This window comes from Sturnus vulgaris, chromosome 3, assembly GCF_052056855.1.
Source record: "Sturnus vulgaris isolate bStuVul1 chromosome 3, bStuVul1.hap1, whole genome shotgun sequence".
NCBI lineage: Eukaryota > Metazoa > Chordata > Aves > Passeriformes > Sturnidae > Sturnus > Sturnus vulgaris.
The window spans coordinates 62,803,775-62,829,629 of NC_142245.1; the positions used below are offsets into that span (position 1 = coordinate 62,803,775).

General features: G+C 38.4%; 1 protein-coding gene across 5 annotated transcripts in view; it reads left to right on the forward strand.

The window, feature by feature from the left end:
* ECHDC1 (ethylmalonyl-CoA decarboxylase 1) overlaps positions 1-25,855 on the forward strand; it is a 39,683-nt gene that overhangs the window by 12,137 nt on the left and 1,691 nt on the right. For all 5 annotated transcript variants that reach the window (XM_088161851.1, XM_088161850.1, XM_014874247.2 and 2 more), the window contains exons 3-5: positions 584-726; positions 5,451-5,503; positions 7,443-7,523. In XM_088161851.1, coding sequence (XP_088017977.1) covers positions 584-726; positions 5,451-5,503; positions 7,443-7,523 — 277 coding nt within the window. The remainder of the gene's footprint in view (positions 1-583; positions 727-5,450; positions 5,504-7,442; positions 7,524-25,855) is intronic.

Genomic DNA, 25,855 nt, shown 5'->3' on the forward strand with positions numbered 1-25,855 from the left:
ATGAAAAGCTAGTACTGTATGATGATATACCTTATAAACAGAGTCTTTTTAGAAAATAACTTTTGTTAACGTTATTGACTGGTTGGTTGTACCTTGAGCCCACCTGGGACGTGATTCTTTCCTATTCTCTGCCAATTGTTTGGTTGGTAGGGAGGAATGTCAGTAACTTCAAAATGACTAGTTGAAAAGATCCGGATGGATACATATAAATTAATCTGTTGTTAATGTATGCAAGTGCAAGCAGAAATAAATCAGGTAGAGGGATTTTGTTTGTGGGGGTTTTTTTTGTTTATTTTTTGGCGGTTTTTTTTGCGGGGCGGGATTTGTTTTGTTTTGGGGCTTTTTTTGAGTGTAACACAAATATCCTTCATACAGAATATCCTTGGAATTTTGGGAAGTGTATCCTTGGAGAACAAATGTATGTCAGCAATTGTGTGCAGGATTTAAGATTATACTTTCCCTTGTGATTCTAAGCCCATCACTTATTAACTCTAACTTGGTTTTGTTGGTAGAAAATGTAAAAAAACCACGATGGTGATAATAATTTCCTATTAAAATATTTGTTTCTCCCCTCTTGTGGCAGGTACTATGATGGTAGAACTCCAGGAGAAGGTAACTGAACTGGAAAACTGGAAGGATGGCAAAGGTCTTATAATCCATGGTGCAGGAAACACTTTTTGCTCAGGATCTGATTTGAATGCTGTCAAAGAAATATCCAACTCCCAGGCAAGCCTTAATACACCCTATCATTTTGGAGAAAAATTAATATTTTGAGATTCTTTTTAGACATGGAGGTGTTGCACTACGCTTCTGCTACAATTTTGCATGCAAGTCACAGAATGGAGCTTTAATGGTCAAAAAAAATGCTGTCAGGCCCTTCAAGCTATTATTTAAGTGTTATTGTAAGTGATTCATAACTCTAAATTCCTACATTATGTGTTCTTTTTAGCCTTTTCTTTTAAAAATGTCATTTCAGTTTTTCACAGCAGTATATGGTGAATTTAAGTGTCAGAGAAGCTGTGCTTCTCTAGTTTGACCTTTAGAAACAGATAAAAGTAATAATTTCTCATATTCTAAAGTAAAAAAAAGAAATTTAAGTAGCATGGCTGCTATTACAGAAAGGTTTCCATTTTATCAAAACTGTGCTTGGAGCTGCATGAAATGGAAGAACAGATGTAATTCTTGTTCTGTACTTGAATCATGTGAATCTTGTGTGTAACTATGAAGATGTGGGGTTTGATGGTAAATTTTTGCTCCTGCCACGCATTTGGACAACATTCACATGTGCTACAGTTCTTTCTGTGGATTAATAAGTGGACTTGGCAATGTGTGAAATAGGGTCTTCCTGTGCTGCTCTTATACCTGGTAGCTGTGGTAAGTGCCAATCCTGGTGCTTTTCTGTGGCCACTTCAAGTTTCAGGATTTAACCACGTAAATGAAACATTTAACTGGCCCTTCCACTATGAACGTCAACACAAAAAACGGTTAATCTGATACTTGTCTTTAGTAATGAGGTTTTTTTTTCTGTTTTTGAAACTAAATATCGTAAACCCCACAATGTCATAGATTTTATTTTTGGCCTCATAAAATAAAAGGACAGTCCAGTTTTCAAAGGGTATAGGACACTTTGTTTGCTTTTTGGAACACCACAAGAGAGATGCTTTTCTTAATACAGAAATGCCATGCTTTGTAAATATAAATGGATTTGGGGGACGTTTTCATCTGAATATTTTATAAGAACTGGTAATTTAAAAAGTATAGATGTGTATGTGGTATTTTGTAAATTGATTTTTTTGATCTGCAATTCTTAACTTCTTTGAGCATTATACCAACAGAAAAGGAGCTAAAGCCAAGCAAGGTCAGTTCTTTTCTTATTTGCAGTCTATGCTTTCCTTCAGAGTTCTTAATTCAGTAAATCTCAGTGATTCTGCTTCCATACATTTCGTATTCTCTCTGTATTCTTATACAAATTACTTTGAGCCACTGCAGTGGCAGAGAGGACTCTTGCAAGGATTAGGTTCAGTAACAGATATACTGGGCAGAATGAAATGTATACATGCTAGTTATAACTTTGCTGAGAATTCTCTGCACAGAATCTAGATCTCATGATAGTATTGAAGTTAACACCTAAGAGTCACCAGAAATGTTCCAAGAATAGTTAAACATAGTTGCTTTTCTATTTCCTTTGGAGATTTCAAGCTATTGGTCTTTTACTGAGAGTTTCTTTATAATACTTCCTAAACCATTCAGTTTGGTGAGATTTAATAGTATTTTATTTGATAAGATTTACTAGTATATGGAATAGCATTTCCTGTTCTTCAGTCTTCCAGAACTCTTCTCTCTATCTTGATGCAGATGAGTGTTTTGTCTTGTTTCAAGTTTTCTGTTCACAGGCATCTTCAAGGCAAAAAAAAGTTAATAGCTTCAGGCCTGAATTGGTATGTCTTTCACAGAATATTCTGAGTTGGAAGGGACCCACAGGGATGATCGAGCCCAACTTTTAAGTGAACGAATTGAACCTACAACCTTGTTGTTATTAACACCACAATCAAACAACTAATCTGTCCTTTATATAGTTTCTTCCAGGCTGCTTTAGCCCATAGCTTTTAGTAATTGCAGGAAACACTTTTATTTTATCCAACCAGTTGGTTGAGGGAGGACTGTATTTTTCATAATTTTTGGTACAGTTTGCTTTTCCCTGTGGTCCAGCATAGACAGAATAATGGCCAAGAATGCTGAAGTATTTTCGTGCCCCCTAGTGGCTCTTTGTCCTCCTCTTCCACTTCATTCTTTTCCTCTTCCTTTGTCCACCTTCTCCCATGTTCAATTGTTCCTAACTCTGAAGCAAACCTAGGTCTTCTGCCTGTTTTTCTGAGTGCTAACATTACATAACCGAATCACAGAAGGTTAATGAATTTAAATTAAAAAATATTTTCCTTCTGTCTTTGTAAAGCTTTGTACAATGTTCCCAGAGCGATACCTCATTTTGGAGTGAGGCTTGAAAAGTTGCCTAGCTGAAAAGCAAGAATAGCTCTTGAAACAACAGCTCAGAGGAAGAAGCACAAAGGAGAATTTTTCTTTCCTTGGTCCCTGTCTAGAAGCCCTAGGACAGACGTTCCCAAGCATAAGATATGGAGGGAGGACTTTGGACCAGTTGGAGATAATCTGGAAATACTGTTCTATCTGTAGTGAAAATGGATTCAAAGCTCTTGCATCAAAAAGAGCCAGCATTACAGTTTTCTGTTTTACGAAGGTGACTTTCTTCTTCCCTGCCTCTCAAGCCACTCCAAGCTATTAATCCTTTTATTCTATATGTAATGCATTTTACTGCACTACATATTTTACCTTCGTTTCTGCTAGTTACATATCTTCTTACTTCAAGGACAGTATTAGAGCTGCAAATATAATTATTCTACTAGACTGTAGTGAGCAACCCTTAGTCAGAGTATTTTATCTGAATAGAAGCCTTATTTTTCTTGTCAGGAAGGTTTGAAGGGTTTCTTTGCCAGGACTCAAGCAATTCCTTTTTTTTTTTTTTTTTTTGGGTGTTTTCTGTGCAGGCATTTTATCCCTAGAATATACAGTAATCTCTCTACCACCTGAAAGAATGAAGACTTTTCTTTTTGTCTGCTCAGACATAAATGTGTTTTTCAAGTTTTTCTGTCTTGGAATGAATCTTTAATTACCATTTTGGATTTTGTCATGAATTGAGAAGGCCAGTTTGAATGCAAGGATTCTGCTGTGATGAAGTGAAAAATCATGTTCTCTGAAGAGCTTTTGTGCAGCTTCATCCTGACAGTTGCAATATGGGAATTATGCAAGTCTGTGTCTGAGAACTGGTATCTTGTATGTTTGTGTGGGCTTTGAAGTTAGCTACTAAGGCAGCTATCATGAAGGGTTTGAATGCTCTTTAATTTTGAATGGAAATATTGTTGCTGTTCTTAGGGGCTGTAGGAGATGGCTACAGTGATAACTGAAAGCCTCTTTATAAATCAACGTGTGCTAAAATTTTCAAGCAGCCCTTTAGTGCAGTAAAAGTAAATATGCTGGTTCTTGTGTAGCAATTGTCATGGCACTCACATCTGCCAGAGATCTGCACCTAAACATCATAATGCTGGTTGTCTTTGGGCAGAGTAGCTCTTGGGAATACGTGACTAAATGGACAATAAATCACCTGAAATTGACCTACTGTTATTTCAAGGTCCTATTCCAAAGATGTACTGGAGATTTAATGCATGTCTTTTCTTTTCCTGAGGTATGAGTCAGAGGCTTTTAATTCAGGCAGATTCTCTAACTTGCCAACTTCTGTAAAACTATGTTTTAGAAATTAGTAAATTCTGGTAAAGAGATGTTTGGTTTGGTTTGTTTGGATTTTTTTTATTTATTATTTTATTTATTATTTGAAAGGTGTGTGGAAATTTTTACCTATTGTTTTTTTCTACGGTGTCCAAACATAATTTTTTTCTTTAATCTGGGATAAATAATATGTGTGGTTCAGTTCAATATTTATATTAACATGGTTCTGGATCATTTAGCCCAGTTATTTGTCAAGTTCTTGATTAATTCTAGATGTCTGAGAAAGATGATAATAACAGGGAAGAAAGACAGATAATGATTTTGTCTCAAAATATTTTCTTATCCCCCAGAAATTTGTGATTAAGACTTCTAGGGATAGAGGTGTTGCCTTTTGTTGCTGTTCCTGTTGTGAGTTTATGTAGTTGTTCTTGAATTTGTGTAGAAGGTGTAATGCCCTGCTGCCAAGCGTTCCACATTTTAACTACACATTGTAGGAAGAAATAATTATTTGGAGCATTTTAGTTCTTGTGCTGGATTAGAAGAAAACAATTGTATCTTTTTCACTGTTGATTGCACGGAGATGTAAAACGTAAAGGATGAGAGAGATAAGAAGAATCTTCTTTCTGGTTTGATTTTTTATTTGTTTTGGTGTTTTGTGGTTTGGTGGTTTTTTAGGGTTTTTTTTTAGCTGAAATGCTTTTGGCCCAAACAATAAAAGCTTAAATTGGTAAATTGTATCTTGTCTAAAACTTTATGGATTTGGGACAGAAAAAAATATGTAGCACACAATGGCTTTGTTCAGAACTTAAAAACTCAGATTTATGGATGTTCAGCTTGAAGTGAGAAGAGGAAATTAAGAGGAAACACTGAAGTTTCACAACATAGAAATTCAGTATTGCAATTACTTTAATGGTGACTTAGTTATAACTTAAATTTATATAAGTCAATTGATTCTGGTTTTGTTTTTTTTTACCTGATTTATACTGGATTTTCTATTTGTGCATTGTGGGGTTGGGCTAGAATTTGGGCAACATGAACCAGAGACAAAACCCAGCTGAAGTAAATATAAAGAATGCTTACTCCTGTTTACTCCATCTATTTAATTGCTTCACATTAAGATCACTTAACATTTTTTAATTTCCTATTCATTGTAGGATGGGATGTATATGTGCATGTTTATGCAAAACACCTTAACCAGACTTACAAGGTAATGTATTTTATTTACCTGTTTATGAAGTAATTATAAGTTTCAGAATGTATTTTGGCTAATTCTTTAACGAGATGCTTAAAGTTAAATACATAGTTTTATGTATGTAATTTTGAATCCCAGACCTTGTATTCACACATGTTCATCAGGTAGGTATTTATGGATTTAAATTAGATTTAACATTTTCCAACTATTGGACTTTCCAGAGATTGGAACAGGAAAAAGAAAAACACTAGGTTTTTATGTATAGGGAGATACTCAGAGTTAAGGAAATCTAGGCCTTCAAATTTTCTGAAACTTGACCTCTGAACTCAGTGGAAGACAGTAGCTCTTAAATAACAAGCAGCAACAGGTTATGCAGCCTACATAGGTAACATTTGTTTGATACATTTATTTAATCTTCCCACTTCACAAGAGGCATGTTGTCAGTTCTACCATCTGGTACTTCTGAAAAAAACACCCTTTCCTTTAGACTTAGGTTCCTGTAAGAAGTCACGTTTCTATTAAATTCATTTGTGGTAGAGTCTGTCTTTTTCTGCTCAGAGCTCTTTGAAGATGAATACTCTTGCTTTTCAAATATTCTTTGTTTTCAAATAAACTATATGAGAAAATGTAAAGAATTAACATTTTTTCTGTAAAATTACCCGGTAGATTGGAGACATATTGGTAGTACTGTAAGGAATCTTCAGGATTGGAAGCCATTTGCATAAACTGATCTCCATATAATCAAAATTGATGGGGCAAAGCTAAGAGGAGGAATAGGTGTGAAGATTAAGCCCTCACCTCAGGTAGACTTCGCATATCTTTAAGCCGTGATTCAGGAGGAATTCAGGAGCTGCTGTCTGGGGACATCTGTTGTAGATGGGATTAGTCTCCCTCAGAGGTGAGGCTGACTGATCCTGAAAGAGGTGCCTCAAATGGATTAGAGTGTGAATGTAGCCATCTTGGACACACATCTTCCAGTTTCTCGTAAACCACAGGAAAAATGAGATTGCCCTCTTCCAGTGGTTCACTTGTGCTATGTATTGTATGATCTGTGCCGCAGCTTGTAAGTGAACTTGGGCTGTGAGAAAGTGTTGGTGCTTCTGTTAAAGGAGAAGTAAAACCAGACATGTGGTTATGATTAGGATGTTGACTTCTGAATGTGGTCTGTAAACTGCTCAAAAAGCTAAATGTCTCTTCATAGTAAAAGATGAAACAGCTGCATTAGTGTGCAAATTCTGTGACTAACCAGCTGTCTTAATTTCTTAGGGAACTTGCCTTATCCTAAGTCACTGTTCATTAGTATTCATTTCACATCAGCAATGGGGAAACATACTTTTCCTTCCCTCTGTCCTTTGAATTACCTTGAACATGATTAAATACCTTGAACATGATTAAATACAACACCAACAAAGGTAACAGATTGCTGCTTTCCTCAAAAGGTTTCATCTGCAAAACAAAGTTTTGTTGATGACTGAGATAGTTGCACTGTTTGAAGAAGCTGCTGAAGCTGTCATGGTAAATCTCATTAATTTTAGATAACCCAGCCCTTCAGTTCTTTGTGTCTCTTTCTGCTGCTTTCTGTGGTGCACTGGCTTAGAGTAGAATTTCGTGTTGCTATCCTGTCACACCTTGCACGTAGTCTTTTTAGGTATATTCTATAGCAGGTATGTTTCGTAACATATTTTTCAGTACATTGTATTTATTTTGAGTCTATTTAAAATATCTGTGTTGCTGTTTCATTTTGGGATTCTGTATCAATTATGCAATAGTAATTTTGACAATTACAATTTTGGAATTGGTATTGTGCTGATTGCTCACAAAAATGTAGTTATTTGAATAAATTTGAACAGTATATTTTTCTCAGCTTTTACTGTAGAAATCGTTTGGTTGAATGGTTTTGTAATTTCTGAAAGGATAAAAGCATGAATTTTGCTTACTAAAGTCTCTTGTGTAGGTTGCCTTTGATCAGTGTTGCACTAGTTCAAGGAAAAGCTTTTGGAGGAGGAGCAGAACTTACCACAGCATGTGATTTCAGGTAAGGCGAACAAGTTGTGTAGCTGTTATGTTGGGTCAGTGGTTTAATGATTGTCCAACTGAAATGTGAGAAGCTTGAGGTACCACTTCTACCAGGAGTCACATTCCTGGATTCCAAGGCATTTGCAATGAGATTTTGTCATCAGACTTCACAGGAAAAGAAAAGTGGTTTCTCCTAGGTTACATTGTTTGGATCACTTTGTAAAACAAGAGCAGTAAGGAACTTTAGCAACTGACTATGTTACACACCAAGTGGGTCCAATTCACCCCTGAGTGAGAGGTAGGAGGGTTGCAAAATTGTATATCTCCCTGTGTCTCTTTATGTGAATGTCATAAGTAAGAATAAATAACTAAATCTCTTCATTACTCTTGTATTTCTTGTTCTGGGTTTATTATTTGTAACATAATTTTGTGCTGCACAGCTGTTGAAACAAGAGTTTGAGGTGCAGAGGAAAACAAATGAAGTTTTATCCCTGTTTTTTTTTCATGCAGGTGCAGGGATTTGCTAGCATGAAACAACTGGCAAAAAAAAGAGGGCTTTAATTAAACAGGCAGAACAGGAATGGGAAGACACTAAAGTAATAAAATGTCACTTTATATAAACCATTGCTAATGTGCAAACAGCCTACAGATGTAACAGGATAAGCACAGTGGGCAGCATCTCTGAAAATGAGGAACTTTTAGTGAAGTTTTCATCTAAGAAAAGGAAATGTGCTCTTGAAGAGGGCCTTAGAGCCTGAAGTGGTAAAGGAATTGCCCTGAACAATCTGAAAGAAGGTACACTCAAAACTCAAAGTAAACTAGAATATCACAGTGCTGTTCCAGGTATCAGGAACAGGCTTTGGATAGAGGAGAATGGTATCTGCATTGTCCAAGCCACTTGGAAGCAATCTTCCTTTGCTTTGAAAGTAGATGTAGCTGGATCTTTCTTCGTAACTGCTCAGCACACAGTGAGCTGAAGCCCCAGCTGTGATGTGAGTCCAGACTGTGTTACAAATGCCTGGGAAAGAGCAGAGAGGCTCCGTGTTTGACAGCTGCAGTGCTGGCAGGAGAATGCACCTGGGAGACTCAGCAGACCTTTCTGTATCTGTGAGCCTGTCGACAGAAAGTGTTTCTTGTTATCTCCAAATAGGCGTTTAGGGAATGGGAATATAATGAAATGGAAATCTTTTCTCTACTTACACTCCAGCTATGCTGTTTTGACATGCTGTGTAATTATAGGCATTATCAAGTAGCTCTTATTTGCATGAATTGAGCAGCTGCAATTCCTCTCATGCACTGCCATAATTTTCATAATAACTACAGCTGTTGATCCATCTTCCATTACTTTCTACACACCCATCCAGTGCAACTAAATAACAGCAATTCAGGAGCAGCAAATGGAACTTAATTAATAACAGCAACAAGACAGAGAAACATACTTTGTGCTGTTATTGCTCTTGAATTTGAGAATTTTAATACTGGTGGACAAAATTCCAGGGGTTTTTTGAGGACTGTAAATAGACATAGGTGGAACAGGTATTCTGTCCTCAGTCACTAGATGACAAAAGATGAACTTGAGACAGAAATCAGAGATTTGTTTTCTTCCTTGAATAAACTGTTTGGACATTTTATTTTTTATAAACAAAATGAGTTTGTTGTGGCTGCTTTTAATTCTAGATTTTTAAATACAGTTCTGTTTTTCACAGTTTCTGTTTAAACTACCAAACTGCTTGGTTTTGGCCTGAAGTATTTTATTATTTTTATCTCTACCACTTTGTACTACATTAACTATACTGATATAATTTGAGCAACTCACTTGAACAAAAATGACCTAGGTACCTCCTCTGAAATGTGGTCTGGCAGCATGAAGCACATCTCTACTAGAGTAGAGGCGTGTACAAATCCAATTTAAAATAGCTGAGGTGGTTTAAGACATTAGTGATACATTCTTCCTGCAGCAGTTCTTGTGGCTAATTGTTTCGCTCTGTTTTAAGCTTGCTCATTTTAAATTGGATCAGGGGAGGATTGTGTGAACTTCAGCACGTTTATTGCTACATAAGGACAATGATGAAAAGTGAAAGCATCTTACGTCACCTTTAATCTGGAGGAAGAGGTCCTCTCAAAATCTTCTTCAGCTGTTTTATGTGTTGTTGCAGTATGACTCACCAGAAGAGCAGCATCCTTTTAAAGATCATAAACATGTTACTAGAGGGAAAAAAATCAGACCAGTCCAGACAAGGGCAAGGTAATTAATTTCCTTTCAGACTTTTTCTGATATGAAAATTGGAAGGATAAAGCTTCTGACACTACAATTATTTATCCCAATTATTACTGCGAAAGTGAGAAATGTAGAAGGTGCAAGTATGAAACTTGCTCAGACAGCTGAGGATTTTAGTAATATTTTCAAGAAATACTGACTTTTTTCAGTGTGCCACAGTTGAGCATATGAAGATGGTTCATCTGCTGCCAAATGTCAATGTATTTTACAGCTCCGCATGACACTGCAGCCATTTCAGTGAGGTGCAGAAGTGAATGTGATGTTGGATTTAGTGACGGATTTTTACGAATAATTGAAGTACCTTCTTTAGGTTCCTTTATGCAGAAACTTGAAGTGTGTCTTATGTTTAAACAATGTGTGAAGGTAAGGAGAGCAGATTTGGCAGGATTGGTTGAGGACTTTGGACAGGAAGACAGGAATGAGAGTATGTTGTCGGACAATAAGCTGACAGATATGGGGTAGAGACCGTTGGTAATGAATCCCTTTGTTCAATTAACAGATCACCATAATCTCTGAGTGCAGTTGCTGCAGTGCACTACCAGCCGATAGCCAGAATAACTAACTTTGAATCCTGAGCTGTCTTGTCTTCTACTTCATGTTGGTGCCTTTGAGAAATCTCTCTGGGGCAATGTCTGTATAGGTCTTTTACACACATCTATGACTTTGAAAATTTGGTCTGACATCACCTGGCAAATGGACTTCCATTGTATCTGAGTGCTTCTGAGACACAGAGTCTCTTTCCCCCTACCTCCTTTTTCCTCTCTAATGCTGCTGCAGTCCAAGTAGAGGTGTGTCCCTGCCATGTCAATCAAATTTAAAATGTGGTGTCTTGAGGCAGAGGATGAAAATGCAGAGAAGGAAAACTGCCCATTTCTCATACTACTGATCTCAGAATGGACTTGTAGGTAGAAGCAGAAGTAATTTCCTTTTCTTCTTTAGTAAATAAATTAATGAACTATAATTTCTTCAGCTGTAGTTGATGTTGCACAGTTAAATTGCAAAGGGCCATTTCATTACTGTTGTAAGTGTTGAGGTAAGTAGTAGCTTATGCTAATAATAATGCATTTATCAAATTTGCCTTCTTTCATTTTAGCGGTGTGTTTTCTATATTTCTGTGAAATATATAGGCAAGCTTAGTATTATATTTTAAGGTGTTAAACATGTTCCATGAAACACTTAGGAAGAGATATAATGAAATGAAATGCTATTAAATAGCTTTTGGTATGTGTGTTCCTGTGATAATTTATGTTTATTTACTTATACAAGTACTTATGCAACTTATATGAAATCCAAGGAACAGAAGATCATCTAATATCTGCATAGATGTAGCTCCACTATGACCAACTGTTCAGTTGTTTCACCTTTTGAAAAGGAGAAGTCATAAAGGCTTTAGTACTCTATAGTAAACTTTTTCAAAAATAGTTTCAGAACATCAGAGCACAGCACATGAGCTTCTTTGGAGATCTTTCACTCTGTACAAGGATTTGGGCTTTTAATTTTATCAGGAGGAGCATTTAGGTGCACAAGATGCAGCTGTTTAAAATAAGGGTGCCTCAGGACATAGTAGCATTTTTCATAGGGCAGAGCCTAATATGAATGTAGCAGGATGGGGTTCACATATGCATGAGTTCTTGCAGAGTCCAGGCTCACAAACACTTTTCATTCATGTGACTGTAACATTGCTACACATCAGAGAAGAATCAGTAGCCAAATCCGAGAATGGGTTCTCTGTAGAAGCCTAAAAGATGTTTCAAAAACTGATAGCTGGATAGCCATGGAGCTAACTAGGGATTATTGGTAATAACACACTGTAAGAACAGGATGTGGGTGGAGAAGAGGCCCATATAGAGGTAGAGCAGCACTTTTCTGGGACAGATGTCATTGTTCTGGCACCTGGAGATAAGTGCAAGTACAGAGGAATGAGGTTGATAAATGGGCATGCACTGTAGTGGGGGATTAAGACCATCAAAGACCCTTGAAGCATCCAACCCATTTCCAGAAAGATCTAGAAGTAAGAACTGTGCATGATAACTAATTTGCATAGAAAGTAAGAAGCTTACCTCCAGGACAGGGTAAACATGTCTATAAAAAGGTATCTCCACAAAGCCTGGGTGTGTGTGTGCCCCAGGACCCTGGATACTCCAGCTGGATCAATGCTGGCACTAGAACTGGTGATCTCTGTTTTATTCTTTATTCCTTTCTTTCTCTCTCACACTTTTTAATTCATCTCTGTCTCTCTTTCTCTTCCCTTTCACCCTACCCCTTATTCAAAACCCACTGCTTTGTGCTTATGCTGGGAGGTCACCATAACCATAATTTAGAATGACAATGCCCATGCCAAGTGTGTAAATTATTAAAAAAACTCTATAAGCTTTTGTGGACCCTCTGACTTTTGCCATTCCTTTCAACTATGTTCTCCTTAAGGGTGGGACACCACATTGTCACAGCTTCAAGTGCTTCCTGTTCATAGATCACTGTTTTAAACAATATAGAATTTTGATCTCATATATATCTCTATCTATCTATCTGTCTATCTAGATATATATACATACATATATGTATGTATGTGTGTGTATTTAAAATCTCCTGCAAATCAGTTGGCAATTTTAGAATTCCAGTGCAGTCCTACATCACTTTGCATTTTACAGCCCTGGGGGGGTTGTTACTACAGGTTTCTGGTTATGATTTTAAAAGTCTCACATTGCCTGCCTTTAAGAAGGCTGTTCTTATTTTTGATGTGGTACATTTGATATCTAGTTAAGTAAGCACTGCTAGAAATGGGCTCAAGAGCTTGTGTTATTTGCCTTATATTTATGGGCTGGTATGGGGTGTCTTTTACCAGTTTTCATTTAGGATTGAATTTTGTGTGTTTACAGTCTTTCAGGCAGAGGGTTTTTAGATGCAGTCTACAATTCAAATTTACCACTGTTTGATTTTAGTAGAAATTTAAATGTTATCAACAAAGTGTAAATTTGAGTTGATGCTTTCTTTCTAAACTTGTCTTTTTGCAGGGATTTACTTAATTCTAGGTATTTTAGTTTGTTTTGGGTTTTTTTTTTTTTTTTTTGGCTTTCGGGAGGCTAAACCATCTTATCCTGGGTAAGTGAATTTTTTCCTATCAGCATGTGTCTACATTTTAGACCACTTGTACCATGCAATCTTACATCCTTTCTGTTAAACAATCCTGTCTATAGCTGATAAAGTGTGCTGCATGATAATAATTAAGAGAGATAGTCCAGATAATGGAAAACTTAGGTAAGGCATATTTTAGAGAATACAGGTGTAGACCCGTTCTGATACTTGATGATACACTGAGCTGTTAATCCACCATAGAGAAGTTTAAGTTTCAAAGAAAATTTGAGAAAAAGACTACAAATGCACTGGAATTGTCCATTCTGCTTGCATCTGTGACGTGACTAATTCCCAGTTTAGATAAACTGGTATTTGAGGTGTTTGAGTTTGATGCATCATTTCTTCTTCACTACTAATTTTTTTCAATATATACATATATTTATTATTAGATAGCTCCTCAAATTGGGTAATATGAAGTGTGAGAAGCACTTATGTAACACTGGTTTTGAGGTGAGGTTATACTGAGCTGTGGCTTCATGAGGACAGAGTGCCTGAACAGCTTCCATGGATATAGGAGGAGGATGTCCCTGTTGCACAGTCCCAGCTCATTTCTTACCTCTGGTTTGCCAAGCACCAGTGAAGATGCCTGCATGAGTCAAATATGTCACTGAAAAGCAACCGAAGGCCTGGGTTTTTCCTGTTTTTACAGTTACCTAGAGTGACTTGTAAGGGAATATAATATTGGCTGGAGCCAGTGTAAAGGAGGAGCTAATTCTCTAGGAGATGGCAAGGAATTGTAGGGGGTGAGAATACAATTTAGTCCTTTTGGCTCTAGGGAGATATTAAATACCCTCAGTTTCCCTTAATGACACAGCTTTCAACTGCCTAACTTTGCACTGGATCAGCTTCCAGAGATGTCTTTCTGAGTCCCTGTTAGCTCTTTCATTTTTCAGCCTTGTCACGTGCTATTGAAGGGCTATGAAAAGAACTCTAACTCTTTTAATCGCCCCAAGTAGGGATATAGTTAATGTTGTAGATCTCTGAAAGGAAATCATCCACATCAGGGTTACTGTTCATTGAAATGACCAGATGTTCCCAAAATTATTCAATTTCCCTATATGTAAGCAGGCGTTGTGTGGATCTCAACCTACTTTCACTGTTCACATTGCTTTCAAAATTGCAACTTCCAGTCTTCCTCTTCAGTCCCTGGTTTTATTTTTGTCTCTGATCCAAAGCAACCCAAGGTCTTAGTGAAGATTTGGAGCCCCACAGGCTGGACCTCTGAGTTCCTCTTCCTTCCAGATTTATGCAAAATGGTGTGTAACAACTTGTAGAGTGTTTGAACTTGTTAACCTTGGTGGCTTCAGCTTCCTACTTCCTGGATTCTGTAGTCAGTAAGAAATTAATTACTATGCTGTTACTCAGCAGTAAGAATAAATCAAATAGTAAATTCATATGTTAAATAGATTCCTATTGTGCTTAAACAGTTGTTTGTATAAGAACTTCTGCTGTATCCGTGGTCTGTTACTAGGTGTTACATTCCAGTCCTATTTTGTGCACTGAGGATTCATATTCAAAAACAAAAAGCAAATATATAGACTGAGGAAACCCCAATAATTTAAATTCGCATGGATTTGCGTATGCATGAAAGAGACAAAAATTGTAAATAAAAAGATAGCAGGGGAAATTATACTTTTGGTGATAATTGGTCACACTCTTAGGTATATTTATGAGGCATCTGTTACAGTTTGCTGAAAACGTGCCTGCTTCTTGTTCAGGTAGACTGAACATGATGTCAGTGATCTGAAATTGGTTTTAGATCCCCATCAGTATAACTAATACTCTATCTTAAAAAGTAAAGAGGAGAAGCAGCAGCTTACTGTTTCAATGTAGAATTTTAATGTTAAATTATCTATCTCATTTATGCCTTTTTGAGTTATATCATTGTGCTCTTCCCCTCCCTCCCCAAAAAAATCTCTGACGACATGTATCATATCTGGAAAACTTAAGCCATAGTCACCATAATAATTTAAAAAAAACCCCAAAACTATGACAGTCAGTATTTTTTTGTTTTAAGTTAACATGGTATCTTGACAGAGTGGCAACATTCCATTATAATTGAATCTCCAGTGACTTCAACTAAGTGTATGATCTCTCTTCACTTTAGTCAGAAATTGTGTAGGAAGTGCAAATGCAGCATTGGTAACACTGTGTGCAGAGACAGCTGAATTTCAAAGCATGTCCTGTTACCCTGTGTCTTCTGAAGGGTTGTTAGTGTGATGTTACATTATATTTTAAGTTCTTTAGTTCTGTGAGTTGCAGAAACCTGATACATCAAATCCATCATAAAGTATTAGAGCAGCTTGAATCTTGTGTCTCTCAGGGCTGATGTCAAGAAATGCTGCTCCTTTCCAGTCAGATCAATTCAAGTGACTGAGGTGATCCTTGTGTTTTTGACATTTTAGATGCCAAGCTCCCCCACTGTTGGGAAACCCCTCCTCCCCTTTGTGCATGAGCAGTAGAGATGAGCAGAAAATGTGATTGAAATGTTTCTGCCTTAAGACACTCTTGAATTTGGTCTGGGAGAATTTCTTCTGCTTTCTATGTTTTTGATAAACATACATGATTGAAATAAAGATGTGGGAAGCCAAAGTTATTAACATGGTTTGCACATGCTGTATGAAAGTGTGCACATAATTTAAAAAAATACAGTTTTTTATCTTTGAAAACAAGCTCTACTGTACTTTTTAAAAAAATTTCTAGAGGAATACTGTCATTTAAATTTGACTAAAAAATTTATAATCAAACACCTTTGCCTCTGAGTGGTCTGTTTCATCAAAGAATCTGGTAAAATATCACTGGATCTTTCCTGACAGAAATTTTTGCTTTAGTCTAAAAGGCATATCTGTTGTTGAAAATGTTTCTCTGAGCAGAATCCAAATAGCTCTAGTTTCTTTTTTGGGAAGGAAAGACTCATGTAACATTTCAGATTTCCAGCATGAGTAATTTTTCTGTGAGCATTATTTTGGCATTCACTCACTTATGTACAGAGGCTTTGGGCAGCCTGTAAAGAATAGCTAAAACCTGCTTCATGGGTAAGGTCCAAGCGCTATGACAAGATGAAAACTACTCTGAAAATAATTTTATGATAACTGAGGTGCCTGGAACCCACTGACACCAGGGTAATTCAAATATAGTCATAACTGGAAATTAGTAGAAGAGAGTGTTAGTAAGATATTGGTAGTTAGCAGGGGAGGAGAAATAGGGCAGTAGCCCATGGGTTGCTGTTGTACATATGCAGGTAGTTAGGAAGATCCAGGCACTGCATCTTGAACGATGGGACATCAGTCCAGATTTATGGCTCTGGGTGACTCATGCCATTTTTAGAGTTTATACTGCACACTTCAGGGGAATTAGAGCTCTCCAGTATAAATATGTGCTTTATTCTCTTGGTTCTGTGTGTTCTTAAATTGTGATTTGAGCCCTGCGTGTGTTCAATAAGCCTTTGTAAAACCATGCTGCTCTTTGCCAGTGTGCACACAGGGGGTGTTAAACAGGTCCAAGGCAGCACCTGTGGACAGAGCAGTCTTTATTGCTGTCTGTGTAATTGTATAAAATTTGTCTCTCCTACCTAGGAAAGACCTTTTAATTTACTTTTTCTGCTGTTTTCTGAAACTACTCAGCTCATTTGGATGCTTAGGCACAAGATGGGATGAGGGAGTGATGTGTGGCTCACACAGCTTTTATGTCACATTGCAGATTGAGAAGGGGCCACACAATGTGTGTGTGCAGCACACATGGTCTGGCTGCTTGAGCCCTCTGGCCAGTCCTATCCCCATCTCCACCAAGCCCTCCTGCATGGTGCTGCCCACCCCCAGCACCGTGCTGGGGATCGAACCTGTGAGCATTGCTTGGGAGCCTAAAGAAGTATCATCCTGGAAAATGGGTTAGACTCACTTTGTGGTTTGGCCAAATATTTTTCTTTCCTGTCAGTTTATTGAAAAATGACTGGGAAGGGGAAAACAAAATAAAAAGGCTCATCTTACTTCTTTTAATACTGTTCTTGGAGTTTTAATCAGTCATGCTTTTTTTGGGCCCTTATTTCTTGCCTTGTGATCTGCCGTCTAATTCAATTTTTCATTCCTAATGCAGAAAATGTCTTTCTGCAATTTCCAATACCCAGCTTCATTTATCCCCTTTAGAAGAAATGTAGCTTTTTATAGCATGCTTTTTTCTCTCTGTCTTCTGTGAAGCCACGGGAGAAAGTGTCAAGCCTGAGGTAAAAAATTCGATTTAAACCCCCTAATCAAGGTCTGCTGTGTGAGCCTCCATCTGCACCTGACTCCTGAGAGATTCTGGTGCAGAACGAGATTGAAAGTCTGTGTGGATGGCAGCTGGTGTGACAGCAGACATCACCTGCAGGAGACTTTGGGGGAGCCTCACCTACCTTGTCTTGATTGAGACTGCTGCTACTCCCCTTGCAGGGTATTAGCAGCAGTCTTTCCCCACGTTTCATTCTTTTATTATCCCTCTCTCAAACTAACGATCTTTCTGGCCCTTTTTTAGCCCCTCTCCTTAGATCAGAGAAGTGTTTAAGAAATAGACCCTATTTCATTTCTCTGGTTGTTCTCATACAATCATGTTTAGACCAGTTTTAATCTGGGTCTTGCCAAGGCACTCTCCCAGAGGGTCTTTTCTGCTGCCTTACTGAGTTCCTTCGTGCTGCTGATAGGCCTTTTCTTGATTTTTCTCAATGCAGACTTTGCTACTAATGAGATGCTCTTTTTTGGGGGGACATGCAGTTCTCTGTGTCTGTCTATTATAATTTAATTCCGGTTATTCAAGGGATCTTCTTCTAGTAACAGTGCTATTTTTGTGCTTCTTCCCTGGAATGGCTTCCTTTAGAACTGGTAATCCTGCAGCCTCTTTGAGATGACTTTGTTGATTTTGGAGGTGCCTCTTACATTGAATATCCCAGTATTTGGGCAGTAGGTGGTACTTATCCACACTTAAGTTTCTGTTTATTCCTAGAGACCACATTCCTCCTAAAATGGCTCATGTCTGTTTAGCAATTTCTGCACTTGTGTCCCAGTATTCTAACTCTTCCTCTAACCCTTGTCATTGCTACATATTCAATTTTTTAGATTCAGGACTCCACTTTTTATAATCTTAGCATCAATCAAATAATTTGGGCTTCTAGATGAAAGTATGACTTTGTCAATCGTTCTTCTGCCCTTCATTTGACTCTGGTTGATGTGAGAAAGCGTGATAGAGTCACATTATAAATTGCTATTTTAAGGCCTCCTTTGAAGGATGCAATTCTCATTGTTTAGGTCCCTTTGCTCCCTGCTGGGAAGTGCCCTCAGGTTTCCCAGACAACTCAGAAGAATGTTAACTCTTATTTAAGAAAATACTTCTGGAATTAGGAGTCTATTTACTTGATATGGTTTTTACCCTGATCCTTAGAGTTCCATAAAATGCATTGGAAAATATGACTGGAGGACAGCAAAGGTAGGGGGTAAAGGCAATATGTGCTAGGGAGACATGAGAGAATTTTCTGGGCTACTTTATGTAAATTTTGATTCTTAGCCTTTGTGGTGAGTGGGGGGAAAATGGATGCACTAAGAGTGTTACAAAATATTTCAGTAACTATAAATAAAAGTCCATATAGTCTCTGTAAGGCAATTTGAGAAGAGCTGTGAGAAAAGAAAGCTTTTGTGTTGGTGAAATTTCTTAGGATGGCATCAAGCCTACTCCTTTGACACTGTGATTTAGAGTGTGCCTAGAACACTCTGTGCTTGGGAGGGTTGATAGGATTTTTTTTTGTTTTGCTTCTTGGGGATCATTTTAATTTATTTAAACCTCAAATAAAGAAGGTATACTGTTTTGTGATTTTTATTGGTGGAGTGTTTTTAAATCACTGAAAGGATTTGAGAGGGGTGACTTTCTGATAGGCTTGTTAAAATAGTAGCTGAACCTACTTCTTTCCATTGCTTTCTTATAGAAAACGTTATGGATTAAAGATGATAAACAGGAAAGATTATTAATGTGCACAGTCTTCTTTTAGCCTGCTGAAACTTGGAATTGCAGAGCATCTTTTAGCAACTGTATCTAAGATAAGCATAAGGCATGCAGTTCCCCCAGATTATCTTTAAACTATTTTGTCTTCATTTTTATGTTCTTTAGTAGTTACCATTTAGTCATCTGTCAAGTGAATATCTGTGACTAAAGGATTTTCAGAAAGAGCAACCATTTGCGGGGGTTTGCTTTTATGATGCCATAGTGGTCTGCATAGACCATCACCACGATCATGTAGCACAAATCCTTACTTTCATTGGTTTTACAGTATTTTCACTTTGGAAATCTCACTTGGTGCTGTCGTGGGTCTGAAGTAGCAACTGCTGCAGAATCTAATTGCTTTATTATTTCTCTGCATAGGGCAGAAACATGAGAAGCTCTCAGTGAGAAAGAAGATATGGGAGAGATGCAGAGGGAATTAATACTAGCAAGCTGTGTTGGGAAAGCATGCAACAGCTATGGCTTGTCAATATTCACTGCATTCCTCCAGCTCAAAAATCTGCTAAATAGAATTAGCAAGGAGTTATTGATTAAATGGTTAATCTGTGTCTTTTTGGTTCTTTAAAGCCTATCCAATTAATCAAGTGAGATAGAAAGATAAGTGAAATTATGACTAACTCTTCTCAGGATGAACTTGTTAACATTTTTAGAGAACTAGAGTGAGGTTTTTTGGTGATACAAGGTTTAGTAAGATGACTTTCAGAAAAATCTGTAGCCATTTTGTGTAGATAATCCCCTTACAGAGTATCTAGGTAATTATTCGATGGCGTAGTGATAAATAGACTGCTGAGACACTGCACTGGGTAGGCAGAGAGGGATTAATTAGTCCCAGCTTGCTTTTTGGAGGAGACTGTCTCATTCTTAAGAGTCTAATTCTAAAAACATCTGTCATGAAAATTGAAGTAAGGACTGGAAGCTGCTAATCAGCAACTTTGCTGACTGGCTAGATTATTTTAGTATAGTAGTGCATATTTCTTCTGCAGAATACTCTTCCCACAGTACCTTGCTGCTTCAAAATTCATTTTTACTGCAAAAATGACTGGCTCATACATTTGTTGTTTCAAGATGAGTTTCTGTAATAACTGTGGAAGGCTTATGTATTGGAATATTGGACAAGGCTTACACAAGACGAGTTGTCACTACCAGAACACAGTGTTGTCATGTAATTAACTTATTGGTGTTTAGGTTTCCAGGTCAGGTCTCTGCAGGCACAGACTGCAGCCTTACCTTTAGTCATTCCAGGCTTTCTGTGGCTTTGTGAAAATATCAAGGCAGTAGTTCATATTCAGGTTGTGTTTTCAAGGTTGTACTCAGGAATTACTTTTTTTGTTAAATGTTCTGGAGAGGATAGGGATTAGTTTTGCAGCAATTGTCAAGGAGCATTCATATATAATGCCTGAAGAATTTATATCTTATTGCTAAGGAATTCTGTAGTTTCTCACATGTGCTTTAATATCTGTCTTTCCATGATGGGGAGAACAGGTATAAGACATATTAAATGAGAAGATGCATGATATCTTGTATATCTTTCTGACTCTGAGATTTGGAATACAGATAGCAGAGGTGGATTGTGAGCACTAAGTACAAGTTAAACCTTGCAAATCCACATGCTATGCTAAAGAAAATGGGGAGAAGGCAGCGAGCTTGGAAGATTCCAAACCCCTTGGTATGTGCTACATGAACTGTTCAAAGTAGTGTGACCTGACGTTCCACAGTGCTTGGCTGCTTAAGTGATTACCTTTGTCCAAACCTCAGGCTAACATTATCTGCAGTTGCAATTAATTGTTCCTTATGGTCCAGCTTTCAGAGCTGCCACTTGCCTGTGGCATGATCCCTTAGTATCCCTGTCTGAGCCAAGGAACTGAAGCTACAGAATTATCTGGGTGTATTTGCAGCAAAGGTGATGTTTCTCTCTTACGGAATTGCTGTCCTTAACATCCAACTACTCACTTCTGCCTTGTATGAACATTTATTGCATTTCAGCCATTCTTTAAAGCTGCTTTTTTTTTCCTATTTAAGAAGCTTAGAATGCAGCCTAGAAAAGATTACTTGATTTATGTGCTGCATGAACCAACCTGAAATAAAGGACTTCTGTTTAATCCAAAATCAAGGCTTTTGCTGTACAGATAAAATAACAGGTAGGTTGTTTCTTGCTCTGATGCTATGAATTCAACAATCACAACTCTCTCCTGCTTTGTTTTAATGTATTGTAACAATTTAGTTAAAATATACCATCTAAAAATCATACCATCATACCATACTAAAAATATACCATCACTGCATATGTTCAGCAGCACTTTGTGTGTAAGAGCAGCACTTTATTTTTGTTGGATTTTGTGCGCCTCAGCAAGAGAAGTGAGTTCAGATTGCAGATAGTACCTGTGTAGCTCTGCTGCCCGAGTCCCATTCACTTGCTTCAGGAACCCACCATCAGTACTGTGATCTGCTGTGTCTGTTCCCTGGGATGCTGAGGACAATGGAGTGAGATTATGAGGTGGAATTTGCTCGTGAAGTGGTGTGACAGGGATTGTATTTTTAGTGTTGAGAAGGTGCAACTGGAAAACAGAGAAGAAGTGGACAATGTGAAAGAAAGTAGCTTTCTTGCTCACTTAAGGGCCAGCATGCGAGAGCTGCTGCTGCTGCTTGCAAATTGTCCTGGTAGCACTCACCAAGAAAAGTTACAAAATCTTAAACCAGTTACATATAAGCTTTTGCCCACTTGCCAGCAAGATCATTAAATTTTTATGTCCACCTGGCAAAGGAAGTTCAATTTGCATGATAAACACCATCTGCAGATAATGTCATACCTGACCTCTCAACAAGTTCTTGAACTTGTACTCCCCAACAGTGTGTATTTTAAAAAGCTCTTTTGGCTATGTGTCAGCATAACACTGCTGTAACTTAATTTAAAAATAGTTAATTAAGCTGATGTCATATTGATGAGTGTTTTAGAAATGCATACATGTTGGGCAAAGTGTATGGCAGCATTGTACATCAACTTTGCTCTTCTGTTCTTTCCTGGTAAAAACAAGTGTTTTACTCTTGATAACCTTCCTTCTGTTATTTTTTTTCCTGATAGTTTCCTTTTTTTCTTTAATAGCTCTCTTTTCCTGTGCCTGCAATAGTTGTGTGTGTGGTTTGGGTGGTATTTTGGGTTTGTATGGGCAGGTTTTGTAGTGGGGGGACTACAGGGTTAGCACTAGGTATAGCTTTTGTGAGAAGCTGCCAGAAGCTTCCCCCATCTTGGGTAGAGCCAATGCCAGCTGGCTCCAAGATGGACATGCTGCTGGCCAAGGCTGAGCCAATTGGGAGTGATAGCATATCTGAAAAGGAGAGAAAAGTTACTGCAAAGTTTTAATTGTGGCCAGAGAAGAGCAGGGTGAGAACATGTCAGAGGAACAGCCCTGCAGACACCAAGGTCAGTGGAGAAGGAGGAAGAGGAGGAGGAGGGGAAGGAGGTGCTTCAGATGCCAGAGCTGAGATTCCCTTGCAGACCATGGTGAAGCAGCTGTGCCCCTGCAGCCCGTGGAGGACCATGGGGATGCAAAGATCTACCTGCAGGCCCTGGAGAAGACCCTCACCAGTGCAGGTGAATGCCAAAGAGCATTCTGTGAACCTGTAGGAGGCCCGTGCTGGAGCAGGTTTCCTCGTAGGACTTGTGGACCCACACTGGAATAGGCTGTTCTTGAAGGACAGCACCCTGTGGAAGAGTAAATCACACTGGAGAAGTTTGCAGAGAACTGTCTGTGTGTGAGGAGCCCCACAGTGGAGCAGAGGAAGGACTCTTCTCCCTGAGCAGTGGCAGAAACAACATGTGATGAACTGACCATAACCCCCATTCTCTCTCTCCCTGTGCCAAAGTGGGTGTGTGGCTGACCATAGACATTGCTTTTTATCTGTCTTGGTGTCCTGCATCTGTGTTTTGCAAAATATGTAGTTCTACCTGAAGGTTCATTATTATTTCTGTAACTCTTGCTTAAGAGCATGCTAAAATCATGGATGTCTTTTAATTGTTCCCCAAGGCCTCTGACTCTTGTTTTTGGAGAAGTTTCCACTTTGTGTTGGTTCAATCACCTTGCACATAGGTGTTACTGAAATTTGTAGAAGAAGGTAGCAGATTTGGTGAGGGAGCTTAGTTTAAGCTCTGTTTATTACTTATATTAATATTGGTGGTTTGAGAGCAGGATGCCAAAGTATTTGTGGTGGAGGAGATAAAACTCATGTCCTGCAGTTCTGGCTACCGTGTCTGGGTACAGCCATAGCTGGGAACCAGGTGCTGCAGCACTGCGTGATGCTGGCTGCCTGCCTCTGTGGTGTGCCAGTCTCACGCCAACTAAAAGCGGGGAGCATCGGAAGTCAGGAGCTGTGTCCTTATATGACACTGGGAGTCAGGGAACAGGAACAAAATCCAGGTTGCTGGCAACACATATGATGTTTTTTCCCTATAATGGCTTTCAAAAGTATAGTTATAGAAGCTTTTTAAAAGCTTAAAATAAAGGGTGGTATCTGTCCCTCCCTAGTAAACTTGATCAGTACCTTTGCCTTGTCAAAACTGCAATATAAGCAATCCTTGAAGTCCAGGAAATGACGAGGTAAGGGCCAGTACAGATCTTAATATGATCTTAGTTCTGCCAAGGAACTGATTATACTCATTGGAACAGCTCAGTAACATTATTTATAATAAACAAGTATAAAAAATTGAGAAAGTATATTTTTGTTTGCATTTTCAGCTTTTCTTGTATATGCTCTGGCCTTGAGTAGCTGGGAAATACTTTTGCAAAGGAAAGCATAGCTGTTATCTCACAGCAAATGCTGCCTTTGGGAGCAAATGTACCTTTTATAAGGGTGGGATTTGTTAGGCTGCAATGTTTATAACAAACAAAGTTTCTTCCCACATGCATTGCCAGTGATGTGATGAGATGTGATGTGACAGTCAGTTGTTTGTGGGTGCAATGAGATATCACAGAATGGAGGAATCCTCAGATCAAAGGGGGAAGATTTGTAACATTTAGTGCAGCTGAGAACATTTTAAAATGTACAGCAGGAACATTTGCTGTAGCTCATTTGCTTTAGATGACTAACACAAAATTGGATGTGGCCCATGGTGACTGTGCTTTCTTCCTAGGGGGGTTTGTAGTGTTCATAACATGGAAATAAAAGGTTCTCAAACAATGTTTCAGCTGCACTTTGAGGCTTATATTACCTTAACCTCGTATTTCCAATTTAAATTGTGAGGATTTTTCTACCCTTCACATTTCTGAAGTATGTTCCCCTGTTTACTATAAGATCTTCTGTCACTTCATATATTAATTACATTGAGTAAATATTTTTGCAGTACTGTCATGCAACAAATTTTCTTTATTCGGGCAGGGAAGGCATATGTGTAGGAGTCTAGCAATATGACCTTCCCCTGTGATGCAGAGGACCCAGATTTTAATTCCTTCAGCATGAAAGAGAAGAACAGGCATACTGTTGAAATCAGGGTTAATTTTGTGTTCATCTACTACTCTATCTCAGGCAAGGCCAGTACTAGATGAATAAGGTATAAACAGCTCAGCCATAGTACTTTGGTCTTTCCAGCTTTTTCCTGACTGCTTCTTTATGTTAAGTAATGCTTGATGTGCTTTTCTTACATAAATTCTTTTAATGGGAGATCAGATCTGTCATGTGTCAGAAGGTAGACCCAATTCCTTTCATATAATAAAAAGGGAAATATGTATGCAAGGCTGCAGCTGGTAGCATTCAGAGGCTGATCCCAGGCTGGCTTGGCAGCTGCTTCTACCTCTTCAGACATGAGCTCAGGTCTCCATTGCTTCCTGGGGCATGGGGACTGCAAGTGAATGATAAATCTAACAAGGAGTATGATGGGTGGTTTCTATAAGAAATGGTGTGACTTCAGGAGAGGATTCATAGTTGAAAAGTCTGAAAACCAAAAGATACCTTTCCTAAAGCCTGAAGGTAATCCAATACTACAGTTACACCTTCCACTGACTGTCACTTACCTCAGTATTTTATGTGGAGCTTGTTCAAAGGAGCATTGTGGGAAGAGGTGAATCCCAGTGAGGTTCTGGAAGCTGCAACCTCGCAGTCTCTCTGTGAGTTAAGCTGTCAGTGGTTTACTTTCCTTTCATTGTGTCGGTTCCATTTTCTCTGAGGTGGGTGAAGACTCTGCAGGGAAACAGAGCCCTTTCCAATACTGAACATTGTCTGAAACAATCTCAGATTCATTATACAAGTGCAACATGGCTTCCCTGACCTGTGGTGGCTGTCCTGGGAGATTGCCTACAGGTTGTCTAGCAGCAGATGCCCAGCTGCCTATGACCGTTTCTTTTCTAGTCCCTCACATCACTAGGCACAGCTAGAATTAAACCCTTAATAATGTTTTCATTATTGCATTTCCAGTGAGACACTGGGTGTGAGCAAATTGCAGAGTAAGCTGAGCCAGTAAAAGAGTTCTGAAATACTTGCAGAATCACCTGAGCTCCCTGGGATTTGCTGGGTCTGGGAAGCACTTGATAATGTTAGCTTAAAGCCTTTCCTCCCCTGCAATGCTCTGCTTTCTTCCTTTTGTCACACAACCTTCCCCTGCTATCTCTACAAAAAGGCTTTCATGCAATCTGGCCCGTCAGCTGTTGCTTTTGTGCATTGTGCTGGATCTGGGATAAAGCGTAAGCTCTTCAATTATAATGATGCACAGTGTGGCCTGAATGCTGATGGTGCTCTGGCTAAGAATAAGGCAACCAAACAAACTCACAATTAACAATAACTAAGCAGATATGAGAACAGTGAGTTCCTAGAAGTAGTTGCATTTTTAAAGATTTTCCTTTTCTCTTGCCTTTCAAAGCCGCTCACCTCGGTATTTTCACTAAGGAAGACTGCATGGTTAGGAAACAGACTCCTGTGTAGACTTCAGTATTACAAGA